The 26,876-nt window shown below is 32.6% G+C and overlaps 1 protein-coding gene across 1 annotated transcript; it reads right to left on the bottom strand.

The window, feature by feature from the left end:
- Positions 1–313: 313 nt before the first annotated feature.
- LOC122536476 (calcium/calmodulin-dependent protein kinase type II alpha chain-like) lies at positions 314–26,876 on the bottom strand. Its single transcript, XM_043668867.1, has 8 exons — positions 26,867–26,876; positions 26,395–26,449; positions 24,609–24,747; positions 22,023–22,125; positions 17,207–17,385; positions 16,343–16,465; positions 16,159–16,242; positions 314–610 (listed from the first exon to the last, which is right to left on the bottom strand). Exons 1-8 carry the CDS (start codon positions 26,874–26,876, stop codon positions 329–331), a joined length of 975 nt encoding a protein of 324 aa, XP_043524802.1. The 3' UTR covers positions 314–328.

The raw sequence follows: 26,876 nt of genomic DNA on the forward strand, positions 1-26,876 counted from the left end.
ATATATATATATATATATATATATATATATATATATATATATATATATATATATATATATATATATATATATATATGTACATACAGAATTATGGGAAGAAAAAAAGAGAGAGAGACAGAGAGAGACGTTATAACAAGAATAAAAATGGAAAATGAACAGAGAGATATAGAGAGAGACGAAGTGGATTTTCATGGAGGTGAATGAAGTCTGAAATATAAACAGAGCGATAAAGAGCGAAAGAGAAAGAGAGAGAGATAGAGATAGATAGATAGATAGATAGAATTACGTATAGACAGAGAACGAATATAGGTGCCAAGAGAGAGAAATATTAACCAAGGGTTGTTTCGAAGGGGTTGGAGAACAGAGAGACGAACAGAGAGACGTAAAGAGTCGTTCGAGGGGACGGGGGGGGGGGCGGAAGAAAAAAGAGAAAGAGACAGACGACAAGAGGTCGGGTTAGGGTTTTCTGGGCGTAAAAATTTAATGGGAGATATAAAAGTACTGTCTGTCGCGGTCCATGAAGCGCTGAAGAGGGCCGGAGGTACTTACCCTGTGCATCATACTTACTGGAAAAGTTCCTCGTCGCCAACATGGTCGTCAAAATAGCGCCCTGCGAACAGAAAGAGAGAGAGAAACGATCACGGTCAGCGATTGCGTTCGTCGGCGATCATTATAGCATAGTTCGTCGGGGAAAAGGGAGGAGGATGGAAGGGGGGGGGGGAGAGAACAATTTTGGCTAAACGTGGATAAGTCGGAACGAGAGTTAACCGCTTTGGAGATAAAACAAAACGTCGGTGGGGTTTTTCATTCGTCGGCGAGTTTCGACGAGGAATTCAGGGATAAAGATCGAGCACTGGTTTGTTAATTGGCAGTAATTTACGTTTGCGTTTCGTGTTTACGTGACTGTTGCTCGGTTGTGAGAACACGTGAGAATATATACACGCCGTATCAACCGAGAAGATCTCGGATCTTTTTGTATTTCTTTCAATTAATTTCTGGCATGTGGATACCTTTTGGTAGACGATAAGTCCATTTTTCTGTGCACAATGATCCATTTTCTATATGTTGGTTTATTTCTTGGAAAATAATTGATCTTCATGAAATTAATCTCTGACGTTGGAATGACGCACGTCGAGAATTTTTTGTCCCAAAAAATTTGTAATATTTTCTCTGTTTCGAGCATATTTTAAGTAAAACAAAATAGGCAGAAACAAATAATAAATTTATTACTTCTCAATAAATCCTATCCTCATCGGTGACATCATACCGACGAGTTCAAGAGAAAAGCCGATGAATTATTGTACACGGCTTGGTCACTCGTTATGGTCCGCAATCAATTGCCAGCGCAACTTGTTAATATTTAAATTTCTTTAAGTAAATTGAATATTAAGTATTTAAAACAAAGTATCGTTATTATCAGAATTGCAGACTTTTATTCCACTTAAAAATAATCTTTATATTGTTAAATAAACGTTATATTTTATTATATTTATATATAAATAAATTATTACGTATTCATATCATTAAATATTGTCACATGTAAATTATTCATTTGTACACATTTATATACATATATATATTATTATTCGTTTGTTATTAAATATTTATATATATATATTATTATTATTCGTTTGCTACGTTTATTGATTTTAATTTCTCGATTAAACGTTAAACAACGTGGTAGTTAAAACACACCAGCTAATTTACCGTAACCGAATACGCGAGGAGTTTCTAAAATAACCCATTCAACGATAAGAACGAGCTCGGCTGAAATGAGAAATTTCAGTAGGAAGTGATGCACAAATAAACGGAGTAATCGGATCTTTATTGTTCATTTCAACTGACCCGCGCCGGCCAATGATAAATTCCACTTTTCTAATTGCGCGAACTCCCCCAAGAGCTAACTAAACCTACAAACCAGTCAACTTCTTTGACTGGAATATTATTCAATACCAACTGTAAGATAGAGATTTCAAAGACAACTCTGCGAACCAACTCTGTGTCCAATCACTGAACAATGAATTCCACTCTTCTAATTATGCAAACTTCCGACCTAACCTGACCTCAACTACCAGGGTTCTTTGACTGAGGATATTATTCAATAACACAGAGAAATTTCAAAGACAATATTCTGAAGTCTGTGCAATCAGCCAACGATGAATTCCACTCCTGTTATTAGGCAAATTTACCATTCCGCTTAATCTAATTTATAGATCACCTTCTTGGTTCTTGTCTTGTGCAACATCGTTCTATCACTGGAGAGAGATTTCCAAGGCTATATATAATTATTCTATACGAACCAATCAATCAGCCTCAAGAGTAAATTCCATTTTTCCAAATTGCAACATCTAACCGAGTCTGACCAGCAAATCTTTCAATGCTAAATAAAATTTAAGAGATTTAATCAATCCAATTACAAACTTCTAATTTAATTTAATAACAAAAATACCCTATACCAAACCTTCCAACAATAATTTTCTTTCAATGCTGCCTTTTCGAAACTTCTTCTGGCCTAAACTCTCTGTCAAACTCTCCAACTATTATTTTATTCAACACCAGACAAACGTTACAGTTACAAAGTACACAATTACTTAAATATATATATATACATCTTAAAAAATAATTTAATTGTATAAAAATAAATTCTGCTCTTCTAATTGTACGAATTTCCAACTTATAGTTAGTCAAACGAAAGATTACCCTTCTGACTATTACAGACTCGAACAACAGACCAGACGTTCGATCGAACCGCGAACAGCGAAATGAATCGCGATCGGATCGAGCCTGATTTCCCCCACGATCGGGGAATTCTATCGTCATCGGTATTCCGACGTTGCACGACGAGACACGGCGGATCGATAGATTAATAGCTCGCCATTAATTCGCGTCCCGAGTGTCTTTTATCTAAATTAAACGCCCGCTGCCGCTCGTCGACCTGTTACTCGCCGGTATTACGCGATATTGCACGGGACACGCGTCCTCCGCCGCTTTAAAAGATGGAGGAAACGATATGTTTTATTCATAGACCTCTTGCTAGACGGCAAGTGGTCTTCTTCTTTTTAATATATATATATATACATGCGCGCGTTCCTTCGGTGCAAAGAGAGAGAGAGAGAGAGAGAGGAGAGATTCTCGTCAGAGTATCACACATTAAATACGTTTCGAGCATTTCGTCGGTTCAAATGTAAATGCAATTATTGAAGAGAGTGGAGATCCTCAGGTTTTTAACGAACTATCATCATCACGTAATTACGCGATGACACAAATTTTTTTTTTAGATTTCTGCTGCGTTAGAGATCCGTTCATTATATATGCGTAGGAATATATAAAAATGTATATGTATATGAAATATTTAAACTTAAGCGTGTTTGTATTTTTGTCTAACGCTCTTATATTTTTGTCTATCTATATATATTCAAGTTTGAAAAGTTACACTTTTACTATATTTCTATTTCATTATAGTAAATGTACATATAACATAGAGTACAACAACATTATAATATATGTACAAAAATATATGTTATGTATATTATAGCCAAATGAAATAGAAATATAGCAAAAGTGTATTTTTACTATATTTCTTTTATAAACTTTTCAAACTTATATATTTCTATATTTCTTTTATAAACTTTTCAAATTTCTGTTTCTTTTATAAACTTTTCAAACTTATATATTTCTATATTTCTTTTATAAACTTCTCAAACTTCTATTTCTTTTATAAACTTTTTAAACTTATATATTTCTATATTTCTTTTATAAACGTTTCAAACTTATATATTTCTTTTATAAATTTTTCAAATTTTAGACACGGGCTATAGTTATTCCTTACTGTTTCAAAAATAAATGAATAATTGGTTAAAGAGTATCTCTGTAACATTCTGAATTGAACGGCGATGTGTGGAAATACTGCTCCCTTAGAGATTACAATTTGTATGTTTCTACAATTTACGTGAACTACTATTTCCCAAAATTCGAAATAATTATACGATTCTATATTATATATAACTTCTAAACTAATGTGAATCGTCACTGTCGTACAATAATCCATGCTTTCTTAATCCTGCTGCGATCCTCCAACCTCGCATTCATTGTCATTTCAGCAAGAAAAATATCTCAAGAAGATAAGTAACGTTCCGAGAAGATGCTTAATTAAGAAATCGCGAGAATTAATAACGAGCAATGAGAATTTTTTCATACCTCCAACACTTGAAACACTTTTTAATTTCAGAGAGAGTTACAGTAACATTCCAGGAAGACGTTTCATATCGCGAATCGCGATATAACAGCTAGTAAAAATTTTTTCATACATTCGCGCTCAATGTTGAACACATTTTTCAATTTCAGAGAGGTATAAATGGGCCGGAAGAACCTAGTAGCACGACAATCACGATTGAAATACACTACGAAACTTTCGGCTGCACTTGCCGATAAAATCACAATGCATATGCCACGGCAAACAGATTTATTATTACTCTACAACAAGAAAATAATTAATCGAGAGAATTAACAGTGGCTCGAGACACGGGCCAGTGAGCTCGAGGGTGAGTTCCTCGAAAGCCCGGAAGCAGCGAGGGGCGAAAGAGGGTTGCGACAAATACGAGCGGATTAAAGCAAACAGAGCTAATAAGAGCAGCGTCGATACAACGTTCGACGTATCGTTCGAGCATCCAGAAAATATTTACGACAAATATTTGCCGGCAGAGAACAAATCGATTTCGATTAGAGGCCGGCTTCTATTTTCGTCATCGTGCGCGCGCGCGCGCGCACGCGAGCGAGCGAGCGCCTGCAACAGAAGCTTCGATGTCATTCAAGTTACAAAGATAATTGAACTGAATGATACGTTGTCTTACCTACTTATTTGCTGTATATCGTTTCGGGGAAACTGCGTACGGGGCAACTAGTCTGTCTGACTGTGGAATTTCAACGTCGTTTGAACAGAATATGAAAATACTTGGTTATGAAAAGAAAAAAAAAAAAAATACTTATTTATAGAAAATATTACTAAATGCTTGTTATTATACTATTTATAGAATTGTAGAATTTATATTATTATATTATTTATGGAATTTATAGAATTTATACTATTATAAAATTTGTAGAATTTATACTATTACACTGTTTATAGAATTATAGAATTTATATTATTATGCTATTTATAAAATTTGTAGAATTTATACTATTATACTATTTATAGAATTATAGAATTTATATTATTATACTATTTACAAAATTTGTAGAATTTATACTATTACACTATTTATAGAATTATAGAATTTATATTATTATACTATTTATAAAATTTGTACAATTTATACTATTATACTATTTATAAAATTTGTAGAATTTATACTATTATACTATTTATAGAATTATAGAATTTATATTATATATATAAATATTTATATTATATATATTTATACTATATATATTATCGTACTATTTATGAAATTTATAGAATTTATACTATTATACTATTTATAGGATTTATACTATTATACTATTTATAGAATTATAGAATTTATATTATTATACTATTTATAAAATTTGTAGAATTTATACTATTATACTATTTACAGAATTATAGAATTTATATTATACTATTTATAGAATTTATACTATTAATTATTTATAGAATTATAGAATCTATATTATTACACTATTTATAAAATTTGTAGAATTCATACTATTATACTATTTACAGGAAATATTATTAAATACTTATTACAGAATACCCACTGATGAAAAGAAAAGAAAATACTTATTTGTAGAAAATGATTATTCACGTATCGTAGAATGAATTCGCGGTTTAAAACGAGGTCAGTCAGAATTCAAGAAGTACACGCGTGTCTATCTATCGGAAAAGAACGCAACTACCTAATTTCGGCCAATACCAATAACTTGATGTTAGGAGAGGTGGACTGTTAAGCCTGATTTTCATTTGTTAGCTTCTATTTCCAAATGAAAGATACATACGTCCAAGCCTGACCCGTAACACGTGTCGTGCATTTAAATTTCGCGAATGTTAAACAGGCAAGGAGGACTGTAGCTAAGCTCCTCTTCCATTCCGTGCCATTAAATATTCATGCAGCGTGTACACGATACGCGTGTTTCGTTTTCTCCTTTTCTTTTCTCCTCTTTTTCCCTCTTTTTCGCCGTCGTAAGGCTCCCGTGCAATCGTATCGCGCGCTGCCCCGATAAACGAGAATCAATTCCTTCGTTTAATTGAAACAATTCCACGGATTAACTCGGATGGAATCTTTTTGCTTGGTCGCATGAATATTGAATTTCGATCTTGCTCGCGGATTTATTCGCCGGCCGAGCCGCGGAGATCTCTCTCGTTTTCGAGGCGACGATAAAAAAAAAAAAAAAAAAAAAAACTGACGTGGTCTCGAGTGTTAAATACATTTTTTCTTTCTTCTTTTTTTCAGATTTATTTCCTCGCAGATACCGTCTACACGTTCCATTCGTGTTACCGGCAACACGTTTCGCCTGATGATACATTCCGGATGAATATTCAACTGATTATTTCGGCGCGAGACATCGTGACATTTAGGTTCCGTGGAACTCTTCGGAGAGCGATTTTAGATTACTTTTTTAAGCAAAGTCGAGTTGTTTCTGCCAAGCTATTTCCAGCTCGTTTAAAAAGAGAGGAAGGGGTGGAAAGAGGCGGAGGAAAGAGAGACGGAGGAAAGGAAATAAAAATGGAAGAAACAGAGGGGAAAATAGTGGGAAACGTCTGATCGAAGGTTACCAACCAGCGCGTTCGTGTGTTTCTTCTTTTGAGCCCCGGAAAATAGAATGGGGAAACAAAGCGCCCGGATACGAATGGAATTACTATGTTCGAGTTTTCGAGTTTCATGCCCGGTTCTCGCGACGATTGAACAAACTCTGGGAAGCGGGTCGCCGTTTTAATAATCCTTGGTCGAGCTCGAAACTTCGTCGCGATCAACTTGTTGTTTTACTTATTCTTCATTCCTTCTCTTCTTTCTTTTTCGTTTTTTTCTTTTGTAGGAGGATCGTGTAGCATTTTGTTTGAAGAAGTTCAATTGATGGTAGATTGATAATTGGTTGAAAGTTATGCAGAAACCTACCAACCCTCGATCGATCTGAAGTTGGACAAACATCTACCTTGAAGATTTTAATTTGAGAAAAGTTAAGACTATTTTATTTTTCTGTTTTTATAATAGTTAGTTAATAGTTTATAATTATAATATAATATTATAAATATTATAATATTATAAACATTATAAACATTATAATATTATAAATATTATAACTATTATAATATTATAATTTACAGTCATAAATATTATAATATTATAATAATTTATATTATAATATTATAATAATTTATAATAATTTATATTACAATAATTTATAATTATAAATATTATAATATTATAATTTATAGTCATAAATATTATAATAATATTATAATTCATAATTATAAGTATTATAATATAATAGTTAGTTAATAGTTTATAATTATAAATATTATAATAAATATTACAATATTACAATTTAAAATTATAAATATTATAATAAATATTATAATATTACAATTATAATAAATATTATAATATTACAATTTATAATTATAAATATTATAATTAAAATATTATAATATAATAGTTAATAGATTATAACAGCAGTAATACAACAAATAAAAAATAGCATGGTAATTTTTAACAACTATTTGTAGTTTTAAAAATGCAAGAATTACTCCATGAGTTTGTAAGTTCCTGCAAAATAAAGATCACAAAATTCCATAAAATTCTATTTAATTATTATTTTGGGGATTAGTAAGTTTCTGCTTAATTTAATCTAATCTTTTTTTTTTTTCTAAGTCAAATATAAGGAATGGTATATTTTTTATTCTTCGATTATTTCTTTCCATTTTTTCTTTTTTCTTTTTTTTTTTTAAACACGTAACATCTGAAGAAATGAAGTTAGATTAATTGCTTTGTAAACTGAACATAGGGCGTGATCGTTCATTTTCTATTTCTGTTCTCTTTCTCCTCCGTTTTTTCTGACAAATGACGTAGCATTTGATTGAATGAAATTAAAAATGGAAAGGTTGATCGATGGATGGCTGTACAAGGTAAATGTTGTGCACAAAGAAAGAAGAATAATGGTTGTATGTATTATATAATATGTACCTCAGGAATGGTTTCCCGTTGCCTGCACAACGCGAATTTATTCCTCAATGCCCTCATGCTCGGTACCTTTTGCAATTTTACACAAAAGATTGCAATTTCACACAAATTTTATGCAAAAGGTCAAAATAATCACAAGATTGACGTTTGGAGATGTTTCTTCGTGGACGTAAAGTCACGAAGTAATTACGAGAAAATTATTTGCATTTAATCCAAGAGATTTCTTAACTTTTAACAACTGGAAATGGAAATTTCCTATCAATTCTGATCAATAATAACTTTGATTCCCAGTAGCCAGAATAGATCATTTCATTAAATAAAATTACTCCATCTAGAACCAATCTAGAATAATTTACATTTAATAACAATTTACAGCAATAACTTAAACAATAGCCATCTGAAGTAACAAAAATTTAAATTTAAATTTGTACCATTAATATCCGATTTATACTAGCTACAGTAATTTTCTCATCTCCCCAAAAGAAAGAAAAAAATTCAGACGTTCCAATATCCTAATTAACCCAACGAAATTACTCCGTCGAATCCATTTAAAGTAATTTATATTTAATAACAATTTACAACTACTAACTTAAATAATAGCCATCTAAAATAACAATTTAAATTTCCGCTAGCAATTTCCACGTACAGTAATTTTCTCACCCTCCAGAAAAAGAAAGAAATTTAGATGTTCCAATCATCAATATCCTAATTAACCCAACGAAATTACTCCGTCGAATCCATCTAAAATAATTTACATTTAATAACAATTTACAGCTACTAACTTAAACAATAACCATCTAAAATAACAATTTAAATTTTCACTATTAATTTCCACGTACAGTAATTTTCTCACCCCCAAGAAAAAGAAAGAAATTCAGACGTTCCGAACTATCAATATCCTAATTAATATCCCAACGAAATTACTCCGTCGAATCCATCTCAAATAATTTACATTTAATAACAATTTACAGCTACAAACTTAATAATAATAGCCATCTAAAATAACAATTTAAATTTCTACTATTAATTTCCACGTATAGTAATTTCCTCACCCCCAAGAAAAAGAAAGAAATTCAGAAGTTCCGAACTCTTAATATCCTAATTAATATCCCAACGAAATTACTCCGTCGAATCCATCTAAAATAATTTACATTTAATAACAATTCATAGCTACTAACTTAATAATAATAGCCATCTAAAATAACAACTTAAATTTCTATTAATTTCCATGTATAGTAATTTTCTCACCCTCAAAAAAAGAAAGAAATTCAGACGTTCCAATCATCAATATCCTAATTAATTCAACGAAATTACTCCATCGAATCCATCTAAAATAATTTACATTTAATAACAATTTACAGCTATTGACTTAAACAATAGCCATCTAAAATAATAATTTAAATTTCCGCTATTAATTTCCACGTACAGTAATTTTTTCATCTTCCAGAAAAAGAAAGAAATTCAGACGTTCCAATCATCAATATCCTAATGAAACCGCGAGTCTACGACCACTTCATTAAAACGAAATTACTCCGATAGAACCGATCGCGAGAACCTTATTAACGCCACATCCAACATCCCTTAATCGAATCCCAGCCAGGAATCACACGAAGAGCAACGCGCGTATCCTCCAAGTCTAATTTTAAGTATACACCAGCCACCCATCACAGGTCAGCTGGACATTAAGTTCGTACGCTAATTACATTCGGTTTAATGGAACGATCGCGTGATTGAAGGCTCGTCCTCCAGCCGCGTTCAGATATCATCGTGAACGGAGCGAAAAATACGATCCCACAGGCGGTAGGAAGGTTATTTACGCGAATGGTATACCGGTGGATTAGTAATTAGTTGCTTAATCACCGCCACGTGCGAGACGTACGATCGTTCCCGTAATTGCACGCCGTTTGTCTCGATTCTCTCGACGAATATTGCTCGACGAATAAGCTCGATTCGAAGATGAAATTTTCTTTGAGATATCGAGAATGCAAAATTATCTGCGTCTTTTAGATTGTAGATTATCGAAAGTTAGAGTTTCGAGAGGTTTGAGGAGCAAAGGCTCGAGAAATATAAAATTAGTTTGTGAAAGATTCAATTTGAAAAAGAATTATTTCTTTTCAGATATAGAGAATGAAAAATTATCTTTTTCTAGCGTTTTCTAGATTGTAGATTGTCGAAAGTTGGAATTTTAGGAGTTTGTAGATTATCGAAAGTTAGAGTTTCGCGAGGTTTGAGGAGTAAAGGTTCGCGAAATATAAAATTAGTTTGTGAAAGATTCGATTTGAAGGAGAATTGTTTCTTTTGAGGTATTAAGAATGAAAAATTATCTTTTTCTAGCGTTTTCTAGATTGTAGATTGTTGAAAGTTAGAGTTTCGAGAGGTTTGAGGAGCAAAGGCTCGCAAAATATAAAATTAGTTTGTGAAAGATTCGATTTGAAGGAGAATTGTTTCTTTTGAGATATCGAGAATGAAAATTATCTTTTCCTAGCGTTTTCTAAATTGTACAGTGTCGAAAGTTGGAATTTTAGGAGTTTGTAGATTATCGAAAGTTAGAGTTTCGCGAGGTTTGAGGAGTAAAGGTTCGCGAAATATAAAATTAGTTTGTGAAAGATTAGATTTGAAGGAGAATTGTTTCTTTTGAGGTATTAAGAATGAAAAATTATCTTTTTCTAGCGTTTTCTAGATTGTAGAGTGTCGAAAGTTAGATTTTCGGGAGGTTTGAGGAGCAAAGGCTCGAGAAATATAAAATTAGTTTGTGAAAGATTCAATTTGAAAAAGAATTATTTCTTTTGAGATATAGAAAATGAAAAATTATCTTTTTCTAGCGTTTTCTAGATTGTAGATTGTCGAAAGTTAGAATTTTAGGAGTTCGTGAATAATCGAAAGTTAGAGTTTCGGGAGGTTTGAGGAGCAAAGGCTCACGAAATATAAAGTTAATTTGTGAAAGATTCGATTTGCAAGATCGAGAATGCAAAATTATATGCTTTCTAGTTTATAGATTATCGAAAGTTAGAATTTTTGGAAATTCGAAGATCCCGAAGTATAAAATAACTGTCTGAAAATTGAAGATCCAAGAAAGAGTTTTTCTTCAGAGCGTTAGAAACATAAAATTTTCCAATATTTAAATTTTTAATTCTGTTGTACAAAGTATGCAAGACGAATGTTTAAAGGAAAATTTTTCCCTTTTATTTTTAAAGGAAAATATCAATAAACACGAAATCTTGTACCCAATTCGAATCTGTTTGTGCAAGTTTAGGACGTTTGAAAGGATCTCGCTGAGATAAGATTCCCTAAGGGAGAATTTTTCTTTGGAGAACAAAAGATCCGAGCAGATAGAATTCGTACTTCTTTAACATTCTTTGAACAGAATCCTAGCAACTGATACGCGAATAACAAGAATTTAAAGAAGAATATTTTTCTTTGTGCGACAAACGATCCGGAAAGGTAAAATCTCCTCTTTTCCAATATCCAGAATTAGATTTTCAATCTCGTCCATCGAATCCCTCTGTCGAGAGAATGAAATGCAGAATTTAATAAAAAAAAAACAAACATAACAAAACAGAAAAAAATAAATAAAACGATTGGAAAAGAGCGTACGTGAAAAATTCATATCTAGAATTACCATTTATATGTGTTTTATTGTATATATCGTATATATGTATGTCTACGTGTATGCATACTACAGTTGGATATATAACCAAGTATCTACATATTTTTATGTCCATCATACGTTCATCCCTATCAATTAGAACAAAATACAACAGCAACGCAGAGGAGCAGACCATTTAACAAATATAACAAGATTATGAGCTTCGTTCTTCGCTCAATAATTACCTGCCGCTTTACTGCTTATCATTTATTACAGTGATTCTGTTCTTACCCTCGTAAATTACGTTTACTGCGCTAAACTTCTAGTTAATTCGTACAAAACTCGTAAAACGGAATAAAAGAGTAATCCGTAACATCATTATCTACAAAATGACCTACGCAATAGTAACTGAATTGAGCGTGTCTTATTCTTGGTCGAAGTTAGAAATGGATTATACTTTTATTATTTGTCAGATAATGAACTATTTTTTTTTTTTTTTGACTCGTCGATATTCTTTGACAAGGAATGTAATTGTAAAACGCGTGTTTTTCAATCCTGTAGTATTATTTTCATTTCTCGAAAGAAGAATTTCTCTTTAATATCTTTTTCTCACTTCAACTAGAAAAGAAAAAAATAATTGATTTAATTGTGTAAATTCTTTCATATATGTATAAATATAAATACAGTGTTTGTTTTCACTAAAAGGATATCGGTGTGCTCTGCAATGAAAAATAAGGAAAAAATGTTGTTTAAAATTATAATAAAAATACCAAAACTACAAGTTTATTCGGTATTGATATTAATTACGGTACGTAGCATCAAAACGCCTCTATAAGTTGCAACGATCGCTAATAAGAAACGCAACCCTCTAAATTAAATATTTTGCAAGAAACGAATCATTACTTTATATATTATATATTATAACTTTATATAATAATATAATATTATAATATTAAATTAAATAAAATTAATATAATTAATTAAATTAAATTAAATTACATCAATGATATTATAATATTAATATTATATTATAACTTTATATAATAACATAATATTATAATATTAAATTAAATAAAATTAATATAATTAATTTATATTATAATATTAAATTAAATAAAATTAATATAATTAATTTATATTATAATATTAAATTAAATTACATTAATGATATTATAATATTAATATTATATTATATTTATATATTATAACTTTATAATATATAATAATACAATTACGACCCTACGTTTTAATCCTACATTTTTTCCCTTATTTTCAATCGTAGGAAATACACCGATTGATGTACGATGTTCACACGTTCGATTAAAAATTCATTTTTTCACGAGCGCAAGAATCAACACTGTATAGACAGTTGGCGACCAAAATTTCACCAGGCTTCGATTAATATTCCACACTCATCGAACAATATATATATATATAGACATAGGTGCTGTCCACTCGAATAACTATATCATTGCTACTCAACGTGATTGCCACTACAATTTCGCCGGTCGCGTCCATAGAAATCGACCACTTCACGGTACACGCGATTTCAACGGCAATTCGAACGACACTGCTCGCAACAGTTGGAATCGTAACAGCCGTCCAAGAGACTGATCGTGGTAGGGGAATCGGAAATCCACGAATTCATCCCAATCAAAGAAGGCGTACGTCGACTTTCGCCACCTCCAATCGCCGTGGTTTAGTGTCCGAAAAAATATACGTTGAAGGTGAGCAAAAAAAGAAAATCGCGAAACAATATCGTGCTCTGTCAAGGTGGTGATGTTACTTGAAAAATAATTTTGATTTCTTTCTTGGCGAAAAATTTTATCTCTGGTTTTTATTATTTCTAGTTTTCTAGTTTTATTTTTGTTTTTATTACTTCTAGTTTTCTTTATTTTCTTTTGTTTTTTGTTTTTTTCTTTAGGATTTAGAAGATTTAGTTTTAACTCCGGTTTTTAGACTGCAAATGTATTTTTTTTCATTTAGAAGCTTTCGCTTTTGGAATTTAGAATTTGGAAGTTTTTACCATATTTATATATATATATACTTCTGTAAAAACTTCTAAATTTTAAATGGACAAAATTCCAAAAGCGAAAGCTTCCAAATGAAGAAAAATACATTTGCAGTCTAAAAACTGGAGCTAAAACTAAATTTTCTTCCAAATGAAGAAAAAATACATTTACTTATATATATAATAGAATTTTGAAGGTTTTTCTTTTAGTTTCTCATCATTTATTTCGAACTTGGAAGATTTCAGCCCTCGCGATTATGGAAGTTCTTTGCTTCAGAATTTTATAAGCACTCGGAATTTAGGAGTTTCCGGTTCCTTAGATTACAAAAGTTTCTCCTTTTGAATTTTATTTATTTGAAGTTTTTTAAGTTTCAATTTAACCAGAAATTCTTAAAACGGAATTTCATTTATTTAGAATTTAGAAGCTTTAAGATTCATTCCGTGGATTATTATTTCTTTCGTCTAATCATTAAAATTCCTTTTGTTCTCTCTTTTCTTAAATTCTGTAATATCTGTATCTATTCAGATGCAACAACGATTTTGCAAGAGAATAAACAATAAACTCAATAATACGATACAACGGCGGAGTGATTATCGCAGATAGGCTGTATAGAAGATAAACTGTATCATTGATTAGTTACCACATCCGATATTGTTATTTTCCCTTGATACATACGTCTAGGAAAACGCTGTTTTATTTATGGTATGACCTAGTGCTTGGGGCACCATTGAAATAGTTGCGCAATTGTAACGCGAGACGATTGAATGTCGGCTGTCACGACAATTAACAATTTTTCGATTCATCAACATAAAACAAGCCTATCTGCGTTCGCCATAATACGCCGCGGCGGCGGAGGAGGAAGAGGAGAAGGAGGCAAGAACGCGAAAAGATCGGTCGATAATTATTTCGCCCGCGATCGCCGATCCGAAACAGCCACGCGGCAAAGCGAACTCAATTTCGAGTTTCCTCTGACCAGTTCGCCGTTCGTAGTTTCTACAGAGGACGGAAAATGGGGTGGCCGCCGCGACGGTTTGAACGTTAAACATCGGTTTATCCTGACAGAGGCCACCTCCCCAACCCCACGTTGCCGACTATAGATCATTTAACGGGCTGGCGCACCTTAACACCAACGAACGTCTACGAATCGAAACTTGCGTGTAACTAGTTAACCGGAGTTCCGCTACAACACGTTGCCGGTGAATTTCCGTTGTTAATCGAGAAACTCTCTCTCGACCTCGTATTCGGACCGGGGGCTTCTAATTACTGAATTCTCACGTGGGCCCCTAATCTGTAATATTGCTGCCCTTTGGTCCTCGTTTCACCTTGGCAGGTGGTAATAAATACGGTACGAAGACGCTTGTGATGTTTCAGGACGTGGTCAGAGCTTCTCGATTATTATTATTTTCTTTTTCTTTTGATATTGTTCTTTAGGGTAGTTGAAATTGAGAGAGAGAGAGAGAGAGAGAGAGTTTCCTGCAACTGCAGAAGACTTTAGAAATTTAGAAAGTTTGATGCGTATAAATTTGGATCGCACCGTTTATTTGATTTGTTTGAGCCGAATTTTAATCATTAATCTGATTAAATGAACTCTTTTTTAATAATTCGTATTTGAACCTGAACTTGTATTTTATATATATATATATATTCATTCTATTATATTATATATATATATATTAAATTTTTTATATTAATATTCTACTATATTATAAATATATTACATATATATATAATATATTTATAATATGATAGAATATTAATATAAAAAATTTAATATACATATATATATATATATATATACATTATATTACATATATATATATACATTATATTACATATATATATATATATAATATATTTATAATATGAAAAATTTAATATATATATATACATTCTATTATATTATATATATAATAATATATTATATTATATACATTCTATTATATTGTATATATATTAAATTTTTTATATTAATATTCTATTATATTATAAATATATATACGAACGATAAAAGGACTTTTATCACATAAACTGTAATTACATTTGTCCTCAGACAAGTTCACATACGTTCACGTACGATAAACGACAATGCTCGCCAATTCAATCAATGATCATAGGCCATGGGCCTTCTATCTGTTCCTTTTATGTGCATTTCTGTGAAACTTTAAATACGCCTCTTTATAAAATAAATGTCACAATGTAAAAGAGAATTAAAACAAAGAGAGCTTGTCGTTGGAATCTTTCTTTTCTCCTTTATTTTTTTTTTTTTTTTTCTTTTTTTTTCCTCTGTCAACTCTCTTCCGTTCCCTTTCGAACGAACCTTGATTTCCATTTTCACTTTCAACAGTCCCCAATAACTACTCCGCGTCGACGTTATCGTTTAAAAGAACGAGGAATAGGTACTCACTTTTAATTTGCGCCTTGCGTTGAATTTCTTCAAACAGTCCACAGTCTCTTGTCTGTGGACGACGGACGCGACACGTTCACGTTGCTGTAACACGAGAAAGAGAAACAGTATGATTAACGTTGGCCGTTGGTGATTGCCTTCTGAGTGATGGATGGACGCTTCCAACGAGGCTGATTTTACTTACGCAGATCCACGGGTGCTTCAGTGCCTCGCTGGCGGTGATCCTTTTGCTCGGGTTCACCGTCAGCATCTGATTGATCAGATTCTTGGCTTCCGGCGTGACGGTGTCCCATTCCGGGCTCGGATACTGCAAACAAGAGGGGAACAAACAAGGCGCGTCACATTCGGTGAACGTTTGTGAAACCTCGCGGAAATTTTCACGACGAGATTCGATTCTTCCAAAATTTTTCTTTCTTTTTTTTGTCTTTTTGGAAATTTACACGTTTCTAATTCGAGGGTTGATTTTATCCTCCTGCATTCATATGAAAGTCCACTTTTCTAAAGGAGAAGATTTTTCAAGGAAAGAAATATTTTTATAGTTTTCTAATAGAAAATCGTGATTGGTGTACACACGTGACGTCACGTTTCAATTTATTTGTACTGAGAAGTGGAGAAAAGAAGTGATATTCAAGAAGGAGAAGTAATATTTTTTATAACCAAGTCCGATCATCTTGCTTTTTAAACTTGAGAGAGATAGTGCTGCTTCTAGCTTCAGTTCGCTGAAGCGCCAATTTAAGAGATAAATCTAACTCGCGAGGAATGAGTTTAACGAATTAAAATTTCATAGAAATTGACCCATATGAGATACAGTGAACGCTAAACCTTCGTCATCCAAAAAGCAGCTCAGAACCGAGTAAAAAATTCAGGGAGCAATCAAACTTCGATCGATCAACTTTAATTCTCTTTCGAATCACTTTCAAACATCGGGTAGAACGAAGGATTTTCGTGAAAATTTGTCCTGAATAAACGAGGTTGATCGATCGTGTTTGAGGAAGGTGTTTCTGGGAAATCGAGATGAAACTAGCATGAGCACAGTAGCAGCTCTTACGTCGTACGATCCGGCCTTGATCTGCGCGTACAGTCGATGCTGATCCTCGTCCCAGAATGGCGGATAACCGACCAGAAGGATGTAAAGTATCACACCGCACGCCCAGATGTCGACTGGCTTGCCGTATGGTTCTTTCTTGAGGACTTCCGGGCTGAGGTAACCGGGCGTCCCGGCGAAACCTTTACAAGGATTGTTATTTGATTTGATTATCGAGTCAAGAGAAATTTTACCACCATTTTCCAGAATTTTTCTTTTGAATGTTACAAGAATTATTTTTGTATTGATTATTGCCAAGAGAAATTTTATTAACATCTCGAGTTGGACAAAATGTAATTTTTCTGCTAGATAAATACACATGTATATATCTTATATAATGTAACCAACTTTAGTTTAAATTCATTGCACAATCTAATATCTGATTGTCCAAGCTTGTTTCAGAAAAAAGAGAATGCACGATCTCGTTAATAATTGTTTGTTAGTTATATTACTTTTTTTTATTGATAATATTTAATTTTATTATATTACTTACTTTTTTTTATTGATAATATTTAATTTAATTTTATTTTTATTTTATTGATAATATTTAATTTTATTTTTATTTTATTGATAATATTTAATTTTATTTTTATTTTATTGATAATATTTAATTTTATTTTTCTAAATTTTATTGGGAATTCACGCACAAACTTGTGTATTTTATTATATACTAAAATTTTATATACTTAGAAAACACGTGGTCACGATGGTTGGTTGTAGATAGCATTTGTATCTTTCTTTATTAAAACACCGGATGGGGCTTTCAACGCCCATTTTCGAGATATTATTTTACCCTGAAAGGAATTTCGTTTCTATGGTATATCTGCTAAAACGCGAGATTGGAAATTTTATAAATTTCGACGTTTCAAAAATGTTTATCTACAATATTGACATTTTTTAAAAGGGGAAAAGGATTTCACTCTTTGAAAAATGATTTCACTCTAAAAGCAACTTTTCAGAAAGAGAGAGAGAGAAATAACATGGATAAGAGCTATATAGATCCCTCGTGATAACTTTTCAGAACTTTCATCCGTAGAATTCGCTTCTATTAAATTTATAACTTTCGCGAAACTCCGTTAAAAGGATAAAGAATTTCGTGAGATGGCGAACGGTAACCTAACCTAAACTTCTTTCATAACGAAGTAAATCGATCGATTTACTTGTCGTGAGAGAGGTGAAGAAGATCGAAGCTAATCGAAGCTACGATCTACACTCGCGTCTCGAGTGTCTAACTCTGCTAATGATCACGATGTCTTCGAGGCTTCGAGTGGACGACTCGAGTTTCGAATTTCGCGCGTTTCACGACGAAGATACGGAAACCAGGGCCTCCATCGACTAGAGTCACAGTCGTCGAGAGAATTTCGCGCTATCGGCTTCTCGACGACGCGACGGAAACGAACGTCAGTGTCAGTTTGAAACCGGTGTTCGTTCGACAGACAGTTCGAGGATGGAGAGTGGCGAACGCTGTTCCGGAGATCCCAGCCATCAAAATGGCTTCCCTCTGTTGGACACCGTTTCTTTCTACGAAGGAAGCCGATTTCTCTTAGATTTTCACAGATGAGACGTTCTGCCTGTTGGAAACGAAAAATTGGAGAATTTTCAGTAGCGATATAATTTACACAATTTAAGGAGCAAGTTTGCGATTGATCTGAGACTGAGGTAATTGGATGTCAAACATCTTCAAACCTCTTCGAATATTTTGCCCGATTATTTTAGTTCGTTTTCGTGATACTGACAACTCGTTTTTCTTTTTGATTCTTTGACAATTTAGAGAAGCACAATGAGAGGGAAAAGAAGGAAACATTCAGACTATAAATTTATACGATTTAAAAAAGAAATGTTTAGAAATGTGGAATTATTTTACAAAGCTGGATCGACAAGCCAAATGTAACTTTCGACGTCTTCGGTCCACAATTCTAACAAAGTAGTTTATATTTTTAAAATCAACCTAAGAATATGACGTACTTTTTGCGGAGGATGTCGAAGAACAATTATTGTTAAAAAATTCATTCCGCCCACCTTTTATTAACCAAACCCTTTTTCGACCACGAAGAATAACACTTTGCGTGAAATAGACTTTCGTCCCACAATCTCTGTGTTCCAATCTCTAACAACTAGACCGTATTTTTTCGGAGTGTAATTTGAAAAAAGAAAAAATAGAATCCTGGCACAAAAATATTGTGTTACACACTCTACGCGTGTAAGCTTTCACTTTCAAATTCCCCACAAATGCAAAAATCCGCAGATCGACTAACAACACGATAATACAACCTAAAAGTCCCGCTGCAAAAAAGTAGCAAAAAATGAATGGAACAATACATGGAAAATAATGAAAAGCACCCAACTACACAAAAGTATCCAAGACTTTCACCAGCAAACACCAAACCTCACCAACAGGAAAAAAGGAATAATTATCTCACGCCTAAGAATCGGTCGTACCAAGCTGACACATGAACACAAACTCAAAAAAACTACACCATCTGCGCTCATTGCAATAACCATTCACTAACACAATAACCCACATACATGCACGAATGCCACACCACAGAAATCCAAAGACAGAACCAACGCAAACATAAACCTGACTTCTCAAAATGACATACAAAGAGTATTAGAATATCTCAAAAACATAAACTACTACACATATCTAATGGCACCGTCGTCGCTAATGACCTCGCTGTCGATGCGACAATAAATTAAAAATAGAAGAAGAAGAAGAAGAAGACAACCTAAAGGAATATATTTTGTCTGAGACCTGAAAAACACACACACACACACACACACAACAACATATCGAGTGAACGCAAACAACTTCAAACAGCGCGGACAGGTCTGAATCTGACTCGATTGGTAACGAAAGGAGGAAAAGAAAGACAGAGAGGGAGAGAGAAGAAAAAGAAGAAACAACATTCAATCTCGCGGAACAATATGGAGGAATCTGAGAGGGCGAGAGCCCAGTTTCCGGAGCGGTGAGTGGCTTCTTTGACCGCAAACACAATACGGAAAAATCTCCGAAAGAGGGAGGGAAATCTACTTTGCCTGCGAAAACGCGGCAGAACTTTTCCAATAGCCAGGCCGGGCGAGTTCTTCTCTCTCTCTCTCTCTTTCTCTCTTTCTCTATGAGTAGAAACAAACGGGAATAGCCGGTCGAACCAGCCAGTTTCTGACGTGACACGACAGAATATAAATGCCTAACCCTTTGCCGTTTCTCCACTGATGTACGACGCGTGTCTCTGCGACGAGGAAAAGTTGGAAGAGGACCGAAGAATGTTTGAAGAAATAGAAGAAACGAATGAAAATGTCGATTCCCAACACACCGACAGTGGGAGTGATAAATAAGGAAGAATCGAAGGGGAGAAAGTACAGAACTGAATTTTGTTTTGCTGTCGAAATGCGTTAAAATTTCCAGCTGAATACAAAACACATTTACAATATGATTATCTTTTTTTTTTTCAATAATCTATATTAAATAATTATTGTACTATATTATATTATGTTATCATTTTATCTTTTATTATACTGGTAACGGGGATTTATTCTGAATTTATGTTTATTTGTTATGTTTGTTCCTTCGTTGCATAAATATTATTCTTTTTGGCACATCACTTTATTCTGAAGCATGTATACTTTGCGTTTGTTCATTGCCCTTATCCTATATAATTCTGTTGTGTAAATATTATATTTTTCGTCATACTGGTCACTCTGAAGTATATTTTACGTTCATTTATTGCATCACTCAAATATAATTCTTGCTCTCCAAAAATATAATGTATCGTTTCATCATTTATTTCTTGAACTTTCTTTCGTCGATTTCACCGTATGAAGTTGGACAGAATGATTTCCAAGCATTGCATAATTAAAAGGAATTGAAAAATGAAGTATCTTATTCTCCGTAAGTTTGGTGCACACTATTTCATTCTAATTATAAATACAATCTGAATAGTAGCAGTTTGTAAATAAACGTCAATGTTTTTGACAAAAATTTTATCTTCCGAAAAAAAAAGAAAAAAAAACAATTTCTCATAATTTTATCTTTCAAAATTGACAGGATGCTTTTGGACAGTGGCGTATTTTTCGTGATTAGAAAATACTTGGAAATTATATTGGCCAAGTCCATCATCATACAAATGGTAATAAACAAAGAAAAGTTTAAGAAACAAATCTTCAATCAATTTTTCTTACTATTTATTTCATTCATTCCTTTATTTATCATTTTATTATCCTCATATACTACGAAATGTTCACACCGCAAATGTTCAAAAGTATCGAAAACCATCATAAAAGAGAGACACAAAATAAATACCACTGTATTTGTTTCAAATACATGGAAAGACGAAAATCAGCAAAATCTCAATTCATATATATATAATATAGTATTTACATATATAAACTTATATATATATATAATATAATATAAATTTAATACATATATATTTTATATATAATATATTATAATTATTAAATATATATATAATTGTGTATAATATATTATAATTATTAAATATATATATATATATAATTATGTATAATATATTATAATTATTAAATATATATATAGTTATATATAAAATATAATATATTATATTTTATATATAATATAAATTTATATACATAATATACTATTTATATATATATATAAACTCGTGGCAAACAAAAGACCTGACTGTTTCTGAATATTTTCAAATGCTCGCTGTCCTTTCAGCGCCACGTGCGAGATCTTTTGCGAAGTTAAAGAAAATTTAAAAAAAAAAAATGGAGAAAAGTGGCGTGCTATACTTACCGAACCATGCCTGTGCTTCGCCCTGCACCTCGATCGCTAATCCGAAGTCCGCTAATTTCACAGCCGCGCCCTTCGCCTTACTCGCGAGTAGTAAATTTTCAGGCTGCAACAGGAAGCAGACACAGTCGCGCAAATCGTTGCCATCGGCTTTACGCGGCCATGCTGTAGGATTTGATCCATTAACAGGGGACCTAGACGCGCGAACCTTCCACATTTTGCGTCGTTTTTACTTTCATCATCTTTCACGTTTTTTTTTTTCTTTTCTTTCCTTTTTTCTTTCCTTTCTTTCGCACGGTTTCCACGAAACGCCACGGTCGTGCTCTCGCGTTTCTTTTCACGCGTCTCCTGTCCTTCCCTTTCGTTTTTTTTTCTTTTTCTATTTCCCGGTTACTCGTTTCCTCACCCGTCCACAGTCGAATTAATTCCAGCTTCGCTTTTTTCTCTCTCACGGCGATCTGAAAATTCCTTCCCTTTGACGTTCTTCTGCTTTTGAAATTCGCGCGAATTCACGTCGCGCGCGCGACGATTCGAAGGATGACTTAGACTGACGCGAGACTGAAATTAGTAATTTCCCCGCGAAAGTGTTTCGTTCTTCTACGGAACGATCGTCGAAGATGTTTGGAAGATAGTTAATACAGAGAAAAGAACAATTACGACATTAAAACTCGTTCGGTGTCTTCTACTTAGTCGTAATAAAATTTGAAATTCAAATTCTTTTGCCATCCGGAAGAATTATTATCGTACAACATTCGAGGAAACATTGTATTTAAAACTGATATAAATTTGAAAGTCTTTAATATTTCTGTAATTGACTCTAAACCCAATCTAGACTTTACTCGAGAATTTTTACTGAATAAATGATTATGAAAACTGATTTAAATTTCTCTTTTCCCATATATGTATTCGTACTTTGCCTCTCTCCCACTTATTTATTAATCTAATCCTAAATTCCCAGAATTTAAACTCGAAGTCCACTAGAATTCTTCTCCTTTATACTCAACAAAATTGATTCAAATTTCACTTTGCTTTTCCACGTATCTATTTCTTCTTTTATCCTTTTCTCTGCCCATTTATTCCCTAATTTAGCAAAGCTGAGACTCGAAAATATATTACGTATTCTCATCCCAAAGGAATCCTCGTTGCACTGTGCCGAACAAAATAAAATACTCCATTGAAAATTGACTTAACTTTCTCTTTGGTTTCCTGCATCAACCTCGATCTTTTATCTTGGAAATTTTAGACTTCCAGAAACAAATATTATTCAAATATACAAATGTTATTAACACAAATGTTATTCATGAATGGAAGAAACTTTCGAGATCTAACCTACTATTTTCTACCTGCTTCTCTTTCGATTTTTTTTTTTTTTTTTTCTTTCCATTTAACCACTCTCGCCCTGTCGTTTAACTGTGAAAACGTTCGGTTAAACCTGGAACATTTGCGTTACAGGTGTACTGGACCTTCTCAAGCAGAGACCAAATCGGTATTACCGGTAAAACACCGATATTTTTAGGTTTCTATTCGATTACGTTCGATGAAACCGAAATAATGCGAATACCGGTATGATGCTATCAAAACGATGTTAGATCGGTAGATGTATTTCGGTATAATACCGGTAAATAAAATATTAATATATTAGAAAAGGAAATGGAGACAATGATCAAATGTTTTCATAAAGCTGCCGATAGTAAATTTGATGACGCTTATACACGTATCCTTAATTATTTCTAATGCTAATTCATCGTTGTATCTTCGTACAATATCAGCCACGATACTCTTACTTAATTTGAAAAGATGACTGATTTCTCGACACGTTTTTCCTTTTTTTCGATGAAAAATGACTAATTACTCGTACGTCGATAAATCGAAAGAAGAGTTGAAACAACGATTAATCGTAGAATGGAAGAATATTCCGCTAAATTATTTAAAAAAAAATTACTGGGAATATATATGCCTAAGTGTCTGCGATATATCATTGAAGTTAGGGGCTACCTAACAAAATATTAATTACTGTTTATGTTAACAATTTTCAGGCTCAAATATTGTAGTTCCTCAAATGTCCGAATATTTTTGCCACGCTACATTTCGACACAGGTTCGGTTTATTGTTCGACGTTGAGAAAAGTATGTGCGATAAATAAATAAAATTTATGTTACTATAAACTATAACGAATCTATTATATTATTAAGAAAATTAATCCAAATTTACTATTATGAACAATCGAAATCCACAACAATATTTTGAATAGCACGATGTCCGAATATTGATAAGAGTCACTGTACGTAGAAAATGAAAAATGTGTTTTCGTCGGTAAAGCGGTATTTTTACCGTTGTGGGCATCAAATACCGATAAAATAAGTATGAAAATACCGGTATGACCGTCTTATACCGGTATTAAAACCGATTTCCCAAATAGCGGTTATATTACGATAATATGGAAGCAAATACCGGTATAATGCCTAAACCTCACAATATTTCGGTTTCAGTCGCCTGGTATAATACCTAAACCTCAAAATATTTCGGTTTTCAGTCTCTGTTCTCAAGCATGGCGTCTAGTTCGTCCGTAACAATCGTTTCTCTACGTACTTTCAGGTCCCTGTGCACAACTCCATTGTGATGGCAGTGGTGTACGCTTTCCAGGATTTGTTGGATACAGTGAGACGCGTCCGCTTCGCTGTAGAATTCTCGCGCCACAATATCCTCGAACAGTTCACCGCCAGTTACTCTGAAAGTCACACGTTCGACACACGTTGTTAAGGAACTTGATGAATGTAGGAATTAATCATATGTCATAAGTCGCCCCAAAGTGTCACACAAGCGCGGCAAAAAAGAGTCAATAGTGAGTATAACATAGTATTACAGTTGTTGTTACAATATTTCTACATCAGCAAGTCCCGAAGTGAAAGTCTTGTCTTGTTAGAATGAAACTTCCGTAAAACTGCGAAGTGTAATTTTTTAATTATATCGTAACAATTTCCTGAACTCTTCGAATGAGGATTTGAAGTGGACTAGGTGGACAGAGAGGATCGGTGAAAAAATTTTGGAAGATTTCGAGAACTGGTTGGATATCAGAAAGCTGAAGAGGAGAATTCGAGTGCTATGAAATTTTGGGAATCGGATGTTCGGAAATTGGAAGCTCGAGGATTATGACAAAATTATAAAATTCAGAGAATATAAAATCCGAGCGTGAAGAATAAGAAGATTGTCGACTTGAAACACGAGAGAAATAAAAAATTTATTTGTGAATTACATGTAAAAGAAATAAAAAATCTAAGAATCAAATGTTACAAAACTGTAAAATTTGGAGATTAGTTTGTTAAAAGGTTAGAGACTCTGAGTTGTAATGAAAGAAATTTGAGAATTTCATACTACACTGCAAAATTTGGAACATCAGAAAAATATAATGTTTAAAAACTAAACAAATCTGAAGATTTCTATAACAAATTGCATTTCTATAAACTTTCTATAACAAAAGTTTCACAATAAATTAAAAAAAAAGTGTTCTGTGTTAAAATTATGGTTTGACTTGCACTTTTATCATATACTTAAACAACTCTATACTTTTATCGTATAACTGTGCTAAAACAACACACAAATATTTACTAAAAAGTATAAAAATTTCATAGAAACGCGAACAGTATCGAATGATCTGACAATTAAATACCATGTCGTGGTACTTTCCACCGCGGAACATTATATCGCGACCATGCGACCTCATTAATATGCAAATCGAAGTTGATTTAAATTCACGAGGACAGACCATTCGAATAATCAGCCAGTGACTGGGACAAATTAACAATTAATCGGACAAAGTCGCGAGAATCAGAGGAAAAAGGGGGAAAGACGAAGACGTTTAGTATCCTGAATATATGATTAAGTTTTTAACCGATTCTTTGATAAAACTCTTCTAGTCATCGCAGAATATCATCACATTTTACGTGTTCAACTTTCCAACAAATCGAATTATTAATCGTTGGTTAAAAATTTTTAGGAATTGAAAGGTAAATTATCAATAATTATATTAATTCAAAAGACTGTCAATAATTATATTAATTTTAAATAAGGATTGATATGTATATATATGACAGACTATAATGATCAAAATTATACTAATAACAAGATGATAAATATTTTACTTCAATTTGAATAAAAAGAACATTCGTTTTAAAGGAAAGTTTCACTTTCGTTACGTAAGAGTTACGTGTACGTAAGAGTTTCTTTTGAAAAAGTTTCAAATTGATTGAAGAGAATTTTAGAAATATGATTAAAAAGGATTTCACTTTAGAAAAGCATACAATTTTATATGTATGTATAAATAGTAAGGAATAATTTTTTCTTTTTAGTGTTATTTTATAGTTTCGAATCAACTTACAAGTCGAAGACGAGGTAATGGTGGTTCTCCTCCTGTATGCTGTCGTGTAATCTCACTGTAACAGAAATAAAGACAGAACAAGTTAATTTCATCCAGTTTCTTTCTTCTTTTTTCAAATAACGCGAATATTATAAAAAAAAAGCAAGAGTAGTATTTCAAAAACTTGGTTTCAATCATAGATTCATATCTGTTTATGAAAATATTTTTACTAGAATATTAAAGAGTATAAATTTATAATTAATAAAAACATAATCTTAAAGACTTTTGCAATTTTTACACGAAAGATCTAACTCGCCATTTAATAATTTATTCTTTGATCTGACGATCAACAAGTAGCCACTGCAATATTCGAGTGCTAAACTCGCTCGAGTTTGAATACTCAAATACTAATTCGAGAATAAAATAATCTCTAATAATCTAAAATAAAATTTTTAATAATTTAAAAATAACTCGGGAGTAAACTACTATTTACGCATGGCCAT

Source organism: Frieseomelitta varia, unplaced genomic scaffold (genome assembly GCF_011392965.1).
Source record: "Frieseomelitta varia isolate USP_RPSP 00005682 unplaced genomic scaffold, Fvar_1.2 scaffold_838, whole genome shotgun sequence".
Taxonomy (NCBI): Eukaryota; Metazoa; Arthropoda; class Insecta; order Hymenoptera; family Apidae; genus Frieseomelitta; species Frieseomelitta varia.

What these genes read in the sequence shown, in the direction of transcription:
- LOC122536476 (XM_043668867.1), bottom strand. An exon ending in CATTACCTCGTCTTCGACTT is followed by an intron (nt 24,748 to 26,394) that starts GTAAGTTGATTC and finishes TGTGACTTTCAG; the next exon opens with AGTAACTGGCGGTGAACTGT. An exon ending in ACGCAAGGCGCAAATTAAAA is followed by an intron (nt 611 to 16,158) that starts GTGAGTACCTAT and finishes TTCTGTTCGCAG; the next exon opens with GGCGCTATTTTGACGACCAT.